The 17,400-nt window shown below is 35.4% G+C and overlaps 1 protein-coding gene across 6 annotated transcripts in view; it reads left to right on the top strand.

Moving 5' to 3' along the window:
* LOC106070023 (ETS translocation variant 2-like) overlaps positions 1-17,400 on the top strand; it is a 107,431-nt gene that overhangs the window by 63,940 nt on the left and 26,091 nt on the right. For all 6 annotated transcript variants that reach the window (XM_056045200.1, XM_056045199.1, XM_056045202.1 and 3 more), the window contains 4 exons: positions 7,501-7,590; positions 10,427-10,568; positions 11,057-11,154; positions 11,814-11,964. In XM_056045200.1, coding sequence (XP_055901175.1) covers positions 7,549-7,590; positions 10,427-10,568; positions 11,057-11,154; positions 11,814-11,964 — 433 coding nt within the window. In that variant the 5' untranslated portion in view covers positions 7,501-7,548. The remainder of the gene's footprint in view (positions 1-7,500; positions 7,591-10,426; positions 10,569-11,056; positions 11,155-11,813; positions 11,965-17,400) is intronic.

Here is a 17,400-nt window from a genome sequence, read left to right as displayed (position 1 = left end):
GCATGATATACTGGGGCATAATTCACTGAGGCTACACTCATCTGGGTGCAAGAAAGAATACTTTTTTGTTTACAGACAAGGATGTCCCTCAACCTGTTGATTAGATAACAGTGCCAGATAATGAATATTCGTTCGTTTCTAACATAATATAAATAATAATAATAATAATATTAATAATAATAATAAATTCCTAGGAACATTCTCGTTGCCTGTCAGAGGACGGTACTGCTAAAGACCTGCCACTTCACCAGAAAATTCCTCAGTAGAAATTGAAAAAGGGACTACGATGAATTTTGTTTCCCTTTAAAGAAACTCGACCCTGGCAGTGCCAGAGAATGACTACTCATTCGTTTTGAACATAATAATTATAATAATAATAATAATAATACTAAAGTAAAATAATAATACAAAAATAATAATAATAATAAATTGCGTTTCTTTTAATAAAGCTCGACCCTGGCAGTGCCAGAACAAGAAAATAAATCCCTTTCTACGACGAAAAAAATAATAATCTGTATTACCGCTTTTTTATGAACACACATTCAGAGCGTTTTGAAATTCTGGGATTTCGGCTTTACACGAAAGCAGTTTGCGACATTATCCAATCCAATTTATTCATGGAATCTTCGCTACTTGACCAACAAGTAACATTTCTAGTTGGAGAGGGTTAATTGAAATAAAGGTAGTTAGGAGCGCAAGCCATGTATAGGAGTGATAGAAGTTTTAAGACTAAACATAACACTATTTTAAGCTTATGTTTTTCTTCTTCTTCTTCATCGTTCTCATTTAAGCTTATGTTCATTCAGAGAATTAAAAGAAATGCTTTTGTTTATCTCATCTTCTATGTTTTGTATGTTCTTGCGTAGCGTCTAGCGTCCCTTATGAGCACATATATACAGTGCTTTTGTGTAACAAAATAGGTGCGGGTACTCAGTGATGCATTGCCTAACTTTTAACTGCTAATAAATTAATAATAAACGTTAAAATTCAAGAAAAGTAATATTTGTCCCCACCTTGAAAAAGGTGCCGGTACGCCGTACCGGTGCGTACCGTCACAAAAAAAAAAAAAAAAACTCTAAATATATTTAGATTTAGAACACCTTAAAAGTGTGTAAACTGTTAAATACTTGACATAGACTCTTACTGTACATGTGCGGTAAAATTATAATGTAAAAATAACAAAAATTGAATAGAATATTTTATTAAAATTAGTTTGAAAAATTGATAATTTTAATTGTAAATGTAAACAATAAATTAATATGTATAATACAGAATATTACAGAATAAATTTGAAATAAAATGACGTTATAGAAAAGTATAAGCATTCATGTTTTCTAACTTGTGAATTTTAAGTATATATATATATATATATATATAAATGCGGTCCCCCATTTCAACATTTTAAAAGCACTTCTTCATAGGAAAAGTTCACCCAGCCCTGTCGAACTCTCGCTGCAGACGCATTGTGTCTGTCATAATCAAGTCGACAATAGCAATAATGAGACTAAAAGCTCTATAGGAAAACTCACTGAACAGTTAAAGTATTTACAAACCTTAGTGAGCAAAACTTGAAAAAAAAAGAACGAATATAAATATAAAAGCAATGCAGTCTTCAAAAACTAACCGTAAAACATTACATTTGAATCTACGTAAAGAAAAAAAAAAGTCAATCATACTCCCAAACTGTAAATGGGAAGCTTCTTGTTTTTTTAATTTGATGTAACTGGTGTACAGAATATGAACTGATTGGTAAGCGAAGTATTGTATTGCAGTTTTTAGCATTGTAAAAGGAAATTTCTAAGGGTTTTTTTGCCTTGCATCTCACATTAATTGTCATGAGGTAGTTGATGGCTGTGGTCTATCAAAATGGCGTTCTTGTCATTCTTTTGTTAATGTCTCATTCAGAATATCTCACAATCAATTTGGCTCTGTTCAATTTTTGACGTTTTTCTTGAGGTTCCATTATATCGTCACCAAGTTTCTCCATACCGGTTTTCTTCTTTTTTTTCCCCCCTCATTTTTTTTATTTTATTATTTTTGCTTAATTAAGGATGACAACGAAATCTTAAAAATTCCAATTTTAACAAATTTCAGATTTCAATTATTAACCTTAAATATAGACATCTCTAAGATTAAATTTTAAAACAAATAAAAGAGGTTTATATTTTTAGTAGGCCTATAAAAGCTGAAATATATTTTGTTAAGCTTATCATAAAATGTTTAGAAAAAAACAACAACATTATTTTTGGAGTGTTTTTTGTTCACTGCCTCGAGTTTCCCCCAACCTGTCACCTTGGCAGCCAAAACAAAATCGTTCTAGCGCCAGTCCTGAGGGGTGTCGGGTGGTGGGGCTTAGCACGTTAGCAGGCTCTTAAATATTTGGGTACGGATCGAGTTTTTTTCTTCGACTCTAATTACAAGGGGCTCAGAAAGTGATCGGGTAGATGGCATTGTGGGGTCTTCAAATCATTTTCATATTAGTATTTGGCATTTAGTTCCTTACTGTTACTGTTTGACTTAATGTCTTACAGATAAAGTAGCAAAAAAAAAATGTTAGTCATATGTATAATATCTAAAGAGTTGTGTATCTTTTTTTATGTCATAAATAACAGCTAAATATGTTACTGTTTTATATTATAAAATATTTACAAATTTTTCAACATAATGTCATAAAAAAAAAACACAAGCAAAATATAAAAAAAATGTTTCAAAGAAACAACAAAGGTTTTATAAAGGAAAGAACTTGCACATTAACCCTAACCCCATATCTCTCAATACTTTAAGGACTTTTTTACCCTTTTCAATGTCAAATAAAATTTATTAGTTAACAGTATTTAATTAACGAATTGGTCAAATTTTTAAAATTGATTCCTATTTTGTTAGGGACAATGAATAATTGTGCAAAGTTTCAGCTTGATCCGAGAATGGGAATGGGGAGTAATAGTGTGTAAGTAGTTTCTACCAGACAGACAGAGTTGATATATCATAAGCTTGGTAATAATATCAACGTTAAAAAAAATAATATCAGACGGTATTTCATACAACTTTGTTGTAATAAGTTCCTGCAGATTATTATGTCCTAGCGGGTAAAGCACAGGCTCGACACAATTTCAGGCCGCTATCCCTCTCTGTTGTGTCACGTGACTGCTTGTACACAATGTTGTGTCACGTGACTGCTTGTACACAAAAATTGAGGAAATGATTTATTACCACAGCAGTTTTTTATGACCTTGATAATCTGATAACCTTGGCAATGGCTACGACTGGAACAGATCTGCTCTGCCGCTTAAATTTCTGCTCTTTCAACGAAGCTTAGCTAACTCTGACATGTTAAGTAACTGCTGCGCAGAGAAAAAAACTTTTTTTTATTGCTGAGTTTCTTTTTTTTTCTACGTTGCGGTGTTACTAAATAATAGTATGTGTGTGTGTGTGTGTGTGTGTGTGTTTATTTTCTTTTCACGGACATTGGAGAAAGAGTTAAGCGTTAATCGCTTGACATTTGAGGAGTTTAGGTTTCTAGGTTTTGGTCTATACTTGATTGTCCAAGAGAGAGAAAGGGAGGGAGAGAGAGAGAGAGGGAGATAGAGAGGGAGAGAGAGAGAGAGAGAGAGAGAGTATATGTTACGTTTAACTGGATTGGCCCGATTAAATCATCCTTCTAAAAACACTCACTTTTGGCCTGTAACTTAATACTCTATCTTTTTTCGGCCCGCTCCTTTCCAGCTCCTCAAAACACTTTAATATCTGGTACATCTGATTGCACGGCCGCCTTAAGGTGCTATCCGTTCCAAACACATTTGTTTTGTTTTTTGCCATCAATATTTGAATCAAGTGTTAAAACTCAGGATCGAGGTTATAATTTCCGCTTCCACTTTATTATATAGAATTAAATTGTGAGAAAAACACTATTAAAAAAAATATATGAAAATAAAAATAACTGCGACTAGTGATTTGAACTGCTAACCTTCAGATTTATAGTCTAATGCTCTGAGCTAACGGAATACTATTTAAATAGAAATTACGCCCAAAATGTAAAGTGCTTAAATACTGAAGTATAAAAAAAAACAAGTTTAAATGTAGAAGAAAGATCCAGAATAATCTAGATTAATATGCGTCATATTAAGAATTAGATTCTACTGTGAGAATTTCTTTGAATTTTGTTTCAGATCTATAATACATGTTTATCTAGATGCACATTAAATCTTTTTATTTTAAACTACAGAAGTTCCTTTCTAGCAGAAGAAAATCGTACTAAAATAATACTTCGGATGCCAAAGACTTCCTGTCTAGGTCTACGTCTAAATATGTATTTTTATGCTGAAGCAAACAGGAGGTGCTCATTTTGTATTATGTCGTTTTTCAAAAAAATATTTGGGTTGAAAATTGCGACTAAAGAATAGTTTTCGGTAAATTTAACCGCTGCGGTTTCGATCGTGAAAGGTGCCTTAGTTGGTTTAGGCATAGTTTAGGGGGGGGGGGGGGGTTCTACGCCAAGTAGAAGAATTAGCGATATGTCAGTCAGTGAGTCAGGACCCTGAGGAATAGAATATGTATTGGGTCAAACTGTTTAAAAAACCTAAAGTGATATGTTTACAGTTCAAAAGTTTTAACTTGTTTAAAAGAAAACATTCATAATACTTTTCAAAATTGTGATATTTATATTTATATATATAATATTTAAATATATATTATAATAATAATACACTTTATTGGTGCCGTATGAACATATCAAATTCATTTAGCAATATGAAAAAAAATTATATTGTAAATCTATAATTAACTTATATAGTATAATAAACTCTGTGTTGACAATATAATTGATGTATATAAGGAACTAAATAGCTCCTTAGTATCTTTTTTTTCCAATTTTATTTTGACTTTTTTTGCAATTTATTACAATTTAAATATTACAAAAAAAAAAATATTTTTTTTTACATTATATCAACTCTAAAAAAGTAAAGCAAAAAAAAAAAAAAAAAAAGTTCCGTAAAACTTTAATTTTAGAACAAATTGTTTAAAGAAAAGAGAATTTGTTGTTGTTTATATTTAACATTTTTTCTTACATTTGATCTTCTTTATAGTATTCGTATAGTTTAACCAAGTTTATATCAACTCACTCCGTCTGTCTGTTAGTCTTGTAAAAATTTGAACATGTTTTTTCTCCCTTTTCCCATTCTCGGATCGAGTTAAAACTTCGCAAAATTATCCATTTGACATGATAAGACATAAATCGACCAAAAAAAATAATTAACCAATTAGTTAATTAATTGTTGGTGATTTATTATTTTGTTTATTATCGAAATCGAAATAATGGGAATAAATGCTACTTAATGAGATATGTGGATGTATATGTGGATTTAATCCCTTTATTACATTTTGACACTTTTTTCTCCGATTGCCATTCTCGGATCAAGTTGAAATTTTACATAATTATTCAAAGTCGATGACTTTTAATACACGAATCAATCCAATAATAAATTTACCAATTATTTAGTACTAATTAAACATTTTTGTTTGAAACAGCAGTAAGGAAGCTAAGCCCTGTAAATTCCAGATAAATAGCAGTAATTAGCGGCTCTTTTCCTTTGATTAACTTTTAGTTACTAGACTACCACTTCTTTTTTTCCTATTGCTTGTTTCATTATTCTGTCACATTTTGTTGTTCTTCTGGTATGCATGTTTTTGCATATTACATATCAAAACTTGGTCTTTCTAGTCATGTACTTCACTTCTCTTCAATCTCGTAGTCACTCGCTTTATTGCAATGAAAGAAAGAATATTTACATACAAGCATCTCCTTACATTCATGTATGAATCTATGAACTCTATACTTTGGTTAAAAAACAACAACAACTCAATTTGGAATGCTATGTACACAGAATTAAGACTTAGTTTACAGTAAAACCTAGATTTCATCATCACATACATACCACATTCCTCATATTTTATTTGTGTTACACGATTTGGATGTTCCTTATGAAATTAACTCTTTATCTCCGTAATTATTTTGTCCACGTTCTGACAGAATTGTTCATTTTTCACATTTGTAAATTCTACCCTGTTATGTTTAAACTTCAATAGCATTTTTGTCAGTCACCAGAAAACGTTTGACTTTTGGTATAGAGTTATAGAATGCATGCTCTTTTTATGTAACACAAATTAAGGTTTATGAAACCAAAAATTAATTCAATTTAATGAGGTTAAATCAACGATGGTATTCGTTAATTAGGAGAGATGGAGTTCAGATTATTACACCCAAGCCCAACCCTTCCGCAGGACGACGGGGGATAGCGGCAGATAGGGTTCGAACCAGGGTTCGTCTTCACGAGATCCACCAACCTTATTTGAAAGATGAATAAATCTATATTCCTGTAACCAGCTTTTGGCTGCAGAGATGAAAGATGGTGGTGGCAATCGAGACCAATCCTTACAGCAGGCCTTGACACTGAACTGCGACGTTTGGCGCTCAGGCCTTCTATGACGATTGGTCTCGTGGTAATGGGGTCTGTCTGAGGGGAATTAGAATAAGAGTGCGTGATTGACAGTTTTGTATGGGAGGGCACAGTGTCTACATAAACGCTTACTTCAATCCGGCCCTGTGCAGGCCTGCCAGTTTATCGAACACATTTCTTCACAGATAATTTATTTGGCTGAAAGTTTACTTTGTAAACATAGACAAACATTAGGGCCACAGGAAACATTGACAGTTTTTAAGACCATTTTCTAATGCATGATTTTCAACTCTATGTAAGTCAATGTTGAACCAGCCTTGTAATATAACTGTTGTATTCGCATATTAACGATCGCTATTATTGCACTGTTTTATAGTTATTTTTATTGTTGTTATTTTAGTTTTTAAAATTTATAAATTTCGTCCAAAAGTTGGACATTATTGTTTTTAATTTTTAAAATATGAAGATAAAAACAAACTTGCAAATTAAAAAAAAAATATCATCGAGATAAAATTTACACACAAAAAAAAACATACACTACAAATAATACACAAACATGAACATGGAATGTGTTAAATTGTACTCAGTTAAGCGCGTGTGTACACTTTTGTGGTTTCCACATGACGCCCTCGTTAACAACCAACCACGAAATAGATGTTGTCTGCCCTCATAGATTCTATTTTTTTCTTACAAAGCTTTTATCGACTCTGTCTCTCTGTCTGTCTGGGTGGATTATTTTACACCTTTTTCCTCACTCTTCCCATTTTCTAATCAAGTTGAAATTGTGCACATATATTAATTGTCGATGACAACACATGAATCAATAAAAAAATATCTAATTATTTGATGAATTATTGGTAATTAATCATTTTTTAATTCATAAAATGGGAGATCAATCTTGAAATATTGAGAGATCTGACAGCATTTGAACGGTCCTCTCCCGTTACTCAATATAAACTTTGTTTTTTTTTTTTATAGTCTGCTAGTTTCTTCTTGTATTCACGTGACAAGTTACACTGGTTTTATTCCTGCCTGTCCTGTGTTTCAGGTATCTACGCCAACCAGTTGAAGTGTCGACTACCTACACGTGAACGAAATGGCGCTAGGATACGAGCGACCTGTTACTTACGAGTCTTACGTGAGTAGTCGTACTGTTTACTCATTTCCCTTTCTCATTACGCAGACATCGCGCGCCCTTCACACTACCCCCCCCCCCCCCCCCCCACGATTTCCCAGTTGTCATTGTCTCTTGATACTGACACTTAAAGCCAACGACCTTGACCGCGCAGCGTAGGGTGGCCTTGACATTCTTCACGTCAGTGATTACTAATGTATGCTCATTAAAGCAGAAAATACACCCACTTCAAGAATTCGGGTCACACGAGGAGAAAGGAGAAAAAGAAGATATTGATATAGAATAAAGTTGAAATGGTCATGCAAACGTTTTCAAGGCACGGCTTTGCAGGCATTTATTTAAAACTCTTCAAAACTGTATATTGATTATTATCTCTATTGGTATAGAGGAGAACATTTGATAGAACCTAGCTGCAGAAAGTTTATCACTGGAACTTTCTTGCGTAAACCACGGGCTACAGTGTTTGAGACCAAAAGGAAAGCTTTTCTCGAAGACATGCACAGCCGCCGAAAATAGAACTAAATAGGCCACATGCTTAAAACAAACAAACAACAAAAAAACGGTTTGTGTGCGTTGAATGTGGCGAAATATCACAGCGAAGTCTGCGTAGTGACGAAAGATAATGCACTCCTCCTTAATGTTTGGACTCGAAGACTCCCCCCTCCCTGTTTGTTTTTAATTTCTAAATAGCACATCGTTATGTAAACTCGCTCATTGCTTTGTGGTCCAATCTGTTCTGATGGGCTTTCTGGGAGCAGGTTTCCGTGCTGAGAGATCTCAAGGCAGCTCGAGTCAAACATTTCCTAGTCTCCATCGGGATTTTTTTTTTTTTTAGTTCAGTAGCCTATCAGAATAATCTTAGGTTCACTTATGAAGACCGCATCACGCATGAAGAGATAAGAAACAGGATTAATATGGCAATTAGACCCCACGATGAGCTGCTAACTACGGAAAAAAACAAAAAAAAACAACGTAAACTTAAACTCTATGGCTACATCACAAGGTCCTCGGGGCTCGCAAAGACCTTCCTTCAGGGAACAGTACCAGGACGAAGATGAAGAGGAAGACAGAGAAAGCGATGGCAAGACAACATCAAAAAATGGACATTCCTGTCAGTGAATGAAATTCTATCCAAGGCAAAGTACAGAGAGGAATGGAGAAAGACGGTTGACAGATCTTGTGTGGTGCCCCTACAGACTAAGGAATAAGTGACGGTGAAGGTGAAGTCAATCGGTTGATGCCTCTTAATCACAAGTACTAAATGAACGGCATTAGCCTGTAGAGAACAAGAAAGAGAATCAGTCGTTGTGCTGGTCACGCAACACCATCTTCACTTGTTGACCCATTTTGCCCAACTAAATGTTCATCCACGCTGACACATAGCCTCGTTGACTTCTGCTAACTGCTCATTACTGTAATCCGCCTGCCTTGCGGTCCTCTCTTTTTTTTTTACCATGTAGATCATTTATTGGGCTTAAATGAGTTAAATGAGTTAAATCATAGTCTAAATCAGTTGTCTTATTGATTTCACTGACAGCGTGGTCGAGTTATTAGCAGACGGCCACGCTGTCTCACCTAAATCCCACATCCTTGACATCAGTCCACTCTAACCAGGATTCTATATCCCGTTTTGGTATTTTGTTGTTTTGCTATTCTAAGAAAAGATTGAGGTCAAGCTTGCCCTGTCTTTCTTGGAAGCTGGCAATGATGATGTAATCTCTATGCTAATGTTCCCCGGATGTTTAAAAAATTAGGGAAAAAAATGGTTTACATCTAAACTTTTTGACGTAACCAAAAACAATGAAACTATTATCTGTAACCACTTTCACGTGATAGTGTTTACCTGCTCTGTGTTTGTGTCCACCAATGTAAAAGTATTAGTCGTCCTAGCGACGTGATCCTAGACTGGACATTAATGCTCTGTAAAAGAGATCCTAGCTCAGCAGCAAAAAGTTGGCTAGTAGAACTTACCTGCTTCAATAAGCAGACATGCGGCCCAGTCAATTATAATACAGAAATTGTGATAAAAATCTTTCAGTTACACGCTCACGTTGCACGTCATATCAGCCTCTCATTAGGAGTTATATGGCATTTTACATAATTACAACGCCTTTGTAAATGTACCAACATTATTTGCGACATTGTTAGTAGATAACTTTTTCTATTAAATAAAAACGATTAACAAAATAATATTAGGAATACAATTTTAGTTTTCTAGTATTGATATAAGCAGACATCTATTGGCGAATAGAGAATAGCGACATCTTCTCTTCAATATGACTTTCCGGCTTTCTCCAAACTTAGGCCAATATATGTTTCCAAGGCCGAAAAAGGGTAGAGCACTACTTGACTGTTTAATGAAGTTTGGATACAAACTTTCCAAGTTCAAATTTTGATAGATTCTAATTCATTTAATTTCTTTGGTTTGTCTCTTTTTTTTATTTGTACATTTCGCTCCTCCCAGCAATAATTATGTAAAAGTAAAGTAAAGCTCCCCCTTCAGACCTTGTGGTCTATTTAGCAGATGATCTATTTATGTTGCCTACGGTTAACAAGGGTTTCATGTGGCCAGCCCAACGACCAACCGCCTTTACTTTTCCCTAACTAATATCAACCACCCATTAGAACTGGGTGGACTCAGAGGCGCCCAAAGATCCAGAAATTAAAAATCTTCCTGCACCAGGATTCGAATCCAGAATCCGCGATTCGGAAGCCAATCGCTTTACGGCTGGGCCACCACGCCTCCCAATTATAATGCAGTCGCACATAGTTCGATTACTACTATATATTCATATTGTTCGCTGTGTGTTGTATATCATATTTGTTTCTTGGTCTGCAGGCACCACCACATTTCCTCCACTACGACAGCATGAACATCAAGAAAGAGCCGGGCACATTCGATTACCACAAAAGATCGTCTGAGAACAGTTGCATGTACAGCTCCATGGAGTCCAAACGATACTTAGCCAAGGGCAAACCATGTGAGTGGGCAACAGTCTCATTAATATGACTTGTGTTATTCTGCTACGTCATCGCATATTTGCACTCACCCCAAAAAAAAAAGTCCGAGGTTAAAAATAGTTCGTTTTTTTTTTCCAAGTACTATTATAAGAGGCCTGCATAATAAGCTAACAAAAAATATCATTGCGACAATTGTGTTACTTTATCACAACAATCCATACAAAAGCGAATCCTGCAGTCCTACTTACGAACTAGATTTATATCAGACTTACATCTGTGAGATACGCTAAACAATTCATTTCGCAGCGAACTCGATGCTTCAATGGTAAATGTTTTTATACATTAAATATATAAATCAAAGCTATGTTGTTGCTATTTTTTTAAATACAACATTTCAGTACAAAGCTGAAGGCGTTTTTTTTTAATGACTGTTGATAATTAGTCCACATTTAATTGATGATCTACTCTGCAGAAGTTTGATTTCTAGATTTCCTTGTATCTTCTGCAGTGCCTAGTGACTGTGAACTGAATAGCTGGGTCAACAAACATCCCAAGCACTGGACTAAGACAGAAGTCCTGGACTGGATCTACTCGGTTGTTGAAACGGTGAGTAACGCGATTTAAAGAAATAGATCCGTCCGTGGATTCATGTTTCCATGCACATGCACAAGTGTGGAAAAATACTTATTTCTAGGGGAAAAAAACTAGACGTAGTTTAGGAAATACCGATTAAAAATGCGTCATGGAGTGAAGTTTCTATTGTTTTGTTACCACGTCAAAGAAGAGATTTGAGTCACATCTTCATTGAACTATGTTGTACTTGTAATAGTAATGTATTTTAAAATCTATCATCAACTAACAATGCATTAACTTACTAGCTTGTTTATTATAAAAAAAATAATTTATAAATGCCATTAAATACTATAACAAGGTAAACAAAGACTAATTCTATCTGCTGTAATGCATTGTGCATTCATATATGTGCATTAAGATACAGATGGATGTTTCACTGTTCTGAGATTGGTCTGCCTTGTCAATGTATTCAATCACTCTGCACATAGTTGAGTGTCTAGTGAGAGCGTATTACAGATTGAGATTTGGAACCCAATAGACACCATGACAAACTACAGGTTGAAGACAAAGTCCAGCCTGTATAACATTTTAATTGATGTTTAATTCAGAATGGGCCACAGTCGAAGTATCTGTCTCTTCTAGAGATGTTGTGAATCAGACTAATGGAATCATTTTTATTCCCCCTTTTATAGGATCACCTTGACGGGTCAAAGGTTCAAGGTGAGGCATACAGGGAGTTCACAGGTGAAAGGTTGTATAAAATGAGCAAGACGGATTTTGAGAACGTGGATCCGAACTACGGCAGCAAGATGTACGACACGTTCCATGGTTTGATCAACAACAGTAAGTGGCAGAAGTTTTTTTTAGATTTTCTTTGCAGCGTACCACCCAACAAAGTGTAAAGGTGTGAGTGTGTGTGTGGGGGGAAGGGAATGTAGGGGTTGGTCCAGTAGGCCAAATATCCTTCTCTTTTGAAAGTCAGTTATTGTTGTAAAAATAGAATAAATATATTATACGTCCCATAATTCGAAACACCAGGACTTCTTGACAGTACTTCTTGATAGAACCTTTTTTTTTTCAAAGACTTTTCTGCAAGATCTCTTGTCAGGACTTCTGGAAAGTAATTCTCACTTCTTGATAGGACTTTTTTGAATGACTTTTTTGCAAGATCTACTGAAAAGACTTCTTGACAGGATTTCTTGACATCTCCTATTGCTAGGACTTTTTTTGAATTACTTTTTCCTAGGATCTCTTGTCACGACGTCCTGTCAGGACTTTTTGCCAGGACTTCTAGTCAGGACCCTTAGATTAGACTACACGTTTACAAGTTCTTGTCTCTATTGCTAAGAAATGTTAAGGCTTTACCCGAAGGGCCTACGGGGTTTTACCTGGTTTTTCCCGGATTATGCAAATGACTTACAGTAGATAAAACAAAGGGGTTTTAACCCAAACATTTTGTGATTCAGTGAGTAGAAGAGTTTCTGTTCAAACTGAAAATGGTTCCATACGTTAGAGGCATTTTAAAATTGTGCAATGAAATAGTCAGCATTAAAACCTTTTTTATTTTAGCTTCAGAAGATTTGAGAGAGAGAATGAGAAAGTGAGAGAGAGTGAGAGGAGGGAGAAAGTGAGTGAAAGAGGAAGGAAGAAACAGAGGAAGAGATAGTGGCGGGATAGAGAGATGGATAGAGTGAGCTTAAAATTGCTATTAGTTAAAGTTAAGTGTTATACTTCTTATTAGCGACGAATTGAAACGTTGGACTTAGTGCTACGGAAGTGCCAAACTTTGCGTTTCCTTGTGACTTGTTTCGGATGTTCATTAGATTTTTAAGATAATTACATCCTAGCCCAAACTTCTCGCTGGACGAAAGGGGATTGCGGCGGGCAGGGTTCGAACCCGGGTCCATCAATGTCATTGAACGATAGTTCACAGCGCATACCACACCACTAGGTAGATATTAAACTATAAGAATATCCGGAAGAGTCGCCTGATGTACGAACATTCTAGATCTCGTTGACCTGCTTCAATTTTAGGACACAATTATCAACTTTAAGTATCTAACGTTACGTGCAGACTTATCTTCTCTCTCCCTTTATAAGGTTCCTAATGCGTCAGGTGTCATTGAGACCTCCGATGTTTGCAATGTCAAGGTTATACTCTAATTATAGACATTAATATCGGGCTACATCCGGGAACAAAATACCGATGCATGCATTTTCTTTTTTCTTGCTCTACGTGAAGCTAACAATGTGTAGACCTCTATAGAATGAATTGCACTCGGGGTAGATTGGTCTAACGAAAGTCATGTTTAGTACTAATGGGTATAATCTTTATAGGTTTTCTAAGTGAACAAGGAAGTGTTTTGGTAAAAAACAAAGAACAAAAGACACTTCAACGGATATATTACCTGTTACAAAATCTACCCGGACGCTATCTTGTTCAGAAAGCTTGGAAAGCTCCACAATTGCCAATCTAATTAAGAAAAAAAACATATAAAATGATGCAGTGGTTCCAAAATTTTCGTGAAAACTAAAGCGAGCCAGTAACGTAAGGTCTGTATTTTATAAGATAAGATAAGAAAAGATAGATACGTTAAGATAAGATATTGTTGAAGAATTGTGCGTGTTGTTGCAGCTAGTAGTAGCATTTAAATGGGCGCTGTTTCACTATTGGATAGTTTCACGATAACAATTTAACGTCACTGTCGACTATTAAATAAAAAAAAACGGAGCTATAATTGTACTAATATTTCAATGCGGGGCGGTCTACCTTCGTTTCAAGTCTCCCTCATGACCGCTAATTCGTTGCCCATTTGAAATAAGTTAAAAGTCCTTGAGTTCTACTTCATATTGAAAGTATTTGGTGCTAAAACCGAAGAGCTCTCCTCGCTAAAAAAATGCACAAAAACTATCTTATACTTAAAAAACAAACAAAACAAACTTGTCTAGACTTCCTTTCTTCCCTTATATTGTACACCAGATACACCAAACAGGCTATTTATAGTTTTTTTTTTCACCATGTGTGAAGCTCTCTTAGAATACGTATAAATAACGTGTTTGTTCCGTCAAGTTGTTTATTGAAAAGTTGTGCTTATTACTATGTTGTGTTTGTTACGATTTGTGTTGTAACGTGCAATCTACGGTGGCGTGTTTATTACAGTAAGTTGTCTCGTGCAGGAATGTGTAAATTTAAAAAAAAAAGTTATAGTAAAACTGATTTCACTAAACATATGTTATAGTTTCCGCTGATATAGTTTTGAAAGTGTCATGTGTCTGGATATTTGAACCCCCTGAAAAGTTTATAAAGGCCAAGAAAATATTACCAGCATTAAAACGTTTTTTTTTTTGTTCTTCACAGAAGTAGTTAAACACACACACACAAAATATCTTAATCAGATAAACCCAGATCTAGAAAGAAACACCCAACGTTAGAAGAAGCATAAGTGCTGTTGTGTGTAATTATTGTTATCGCCCAAGCGTTATCTTTCCAGGAACTGTTTCTAAGTTTGTTTTAGTTGACAGTCCCAGTTTCACCTTGTGTGTGTGTGTACAACTGGGTCCACTAAATCAGCGGTGCCCATCCTACGACCAGCGGGTCACATCTAGCTCTTGTCTGTTTGCTGTCCGTCCCTCTCAACATCTGGCCACGGTGCTAAATAAAACCTCGGAATGTCGGTTTTGTTTAAATCAATGATATTTCGAAGCCTTACAGACAGTGAAATGCATATCAAAAATATAAATGGCCCACAGGTTTAAAAGTTTGGGTTCCACTGACTACATGGTATACCCATTTTTTAAATTATTTTTTTTTGTGTAATTCACATCGGCTCAGACATACACCTGTTTCACAGGTAAACAGAAAAATACACTGTGAGATCGAGCAACAGATCTTGCTGTCAGATAGAAATCTTTATTGAGACGGGTATCTTTATTAGGCATGTAGCCATGAATGTATTTGACAACGTCGATTCTTACATTAAGAAAAATATATCGACATGTTTCTCAGGCTTTGACTTATAAGCATTAACGTCAACACCCCTTTCAGACCAGAATCACGTTGCAGCGTCCTGATCTAAGAATTAAGAAGACTCGGCTGAATACATACATACCCTCACAATAGATAGTATCGTATATATGTTGTATTATTTTTTGAGAGAACTATACTTTTCTTTTAACGTAATAAATGTTTTTGCAGTAAATACTCATGCGACATAAGTCACTTGTCCAATTTTTTTTTGTTTTTACATGTCACATTTGTCCCAACCAGCGGCGGCGTCCTAGCTATTTATTGATACCGAGAGAAATTTGATTAAATAATTAAAGTATTATTATTTCATTTGCATAGCGAGTTTTTCAGGTCCGCATAAAATGCGTAGTGTGCATATGTATGTCTCTCTGTCCCTCTATTTCTCTGACCCTCTATTTCTCTGACCCTCTATTTCTCTGTCCCTCTATTTCTCTGACCCTCTATTTCTCTGACCCTCTATTTCTCTGACCCTCTATTTCTCTGACCCTCTATTTCTCTGACCTTCTATTTTTTTTATCTTATCAAATAGATTAAAATGTATAGTGTAACTTCAAATAAATAACAATTTTGATATGCTGATAATAAATTGTATACATCGATACATAATCAATGGAGCGATCTCGTATCCTGCCTAATCGATACAATGTTGGGTTAAAGACTTCCCAAGCTCCAGAACTTTGAAGTTTATATCTGGTAAACCTGCAACGAATTCCCAGATCGATCACTTGCTTACTGTTCTTGAGAGAAACCGCCCCCAATCAATGACCAAATGCAGCCAATAAGCTGGATCAAACACAAAGTCAAATCTGTGATCCATAAAGTGCGTTAGCCACGTCAGGGCTTACAGCGTGACTTCTGTTGACATGGCAACCCGTCACCCAATCCGGATTCACCATTTGTTGAACATGAATGTCCGGGAGATAATGGGCTTAGAACTTAACAAACCTTCCGATGAGATTCAAATGTTAATGGTGCGACTGTGGTGTATTAGAGTATAATTAGACACGATAGCGTAGCATGGTACCAGCGGACACGAGTTTAAGTATATCTTGGTAGATCTTCTTTTCGTTGTTTGAGCAGAGTGAAAACCAAATTGAACAGAGACGGACTTGCTACATGGGGATCTCGGCAAAGGCCGCGGGGCCGACAATCAATTGGCCACTTTTAATGGTAGAAAGGCCCCTGAAAAATTAAAATAATATTCTCTTAAAAAGGGCTCAACGGCGCGTCATAATTGGTCCTCGTCATTTAGAAAAGATCTTTTGCATACTTTACTAAAATATTATGATGTCGGATTTTCACTATCTTTTCTAGTTTACGAGAAATAAACAGGACGGACGGACAGACGGTCAAACGGACAGAAATTGCACACAAAACTAATAGCGTCTTTTCCTCCTTCGGGGGCCGCTTAAAATTAAACACTTATTTAATTAATTTGCAATTGAGAAATATGCCAGTAATTGTGCTGTTCTTTCCCTTATATAAACTTTGTTGTTTTTTTTCTCTTAAGTTTTTTAAAATGTTTTATTTGCTTCTTTAACATGTCTGATTTCCCTCATGTTGACAAAAGTGTAATGAGGACGGATATGGCCACGGACAGTAGTTAGTGCAACACTGGGCTAAAAATAAATGGTGTATCGATGGGTTGGTGGAGGGGGGGGGGGAAATGTTTGATGCAGATATGAACAGTGACAGTGTTATCTGCGCTTACTTAGAAAAGATGTCAATCCATAGAAAATCCACACACCAATAGTATGCAAGCTTTTTTTTTTCTTTTAACCAATGGGATTCATTGCATTTTGAACCTGTAATCCAAATATAGAGTATTTTTGTTTGTAAAATGTTTTTTTTACATGTTTCGGATGTTCCTTCAGAGTTGAAGATAATTACTTCCTAGTCCAAACCTCCCGCAGGACGACGGGGGATGGGAGCGGGCAGGGTGTTTAAACCCGGGACCATCGATAAACCGCACGGACAGGCAGTCATCCATTTTTAACCCAAGGAAAAAAAAAGCCAAAGAAAAAATGAATTTCATCACGCACCAAGATTTAAACGTGTTATGGTTTTGGGAAATGCGTGAGCATTTAATAATTTCCTGTTTATAGATATTGATTCTAATCTTATTATATATATCTACCGTTCAGTTTCCCAATCAAATACGTTTCAATAATTGTTGTTTAGTTTCCTTTCCTGGAGAATGTATTCCCTTTTTTTACAAACATTTTATCACATTTACGTCATCAACTATGGAT

This window comes from Biomphalaria glabrata, chromosome 10 (assembly GCF_947242115.1).
Source record: "Biomphalaria glabrata chromosome 10, xgBioGlab47.1, whole genome shotgun sequence".
NCBI classification, from domain to species: Eukaryota; Metazoa; Mollusca; class Gastropoda; family Planorbidae; genus Biomphalaria; species Biomphalaria glabrata.
The sequence above is the reverse complement of the archived record's forward strand: the minus strand, read 5'-3'. Positions and strand labels throughout refer to the sequence as shown.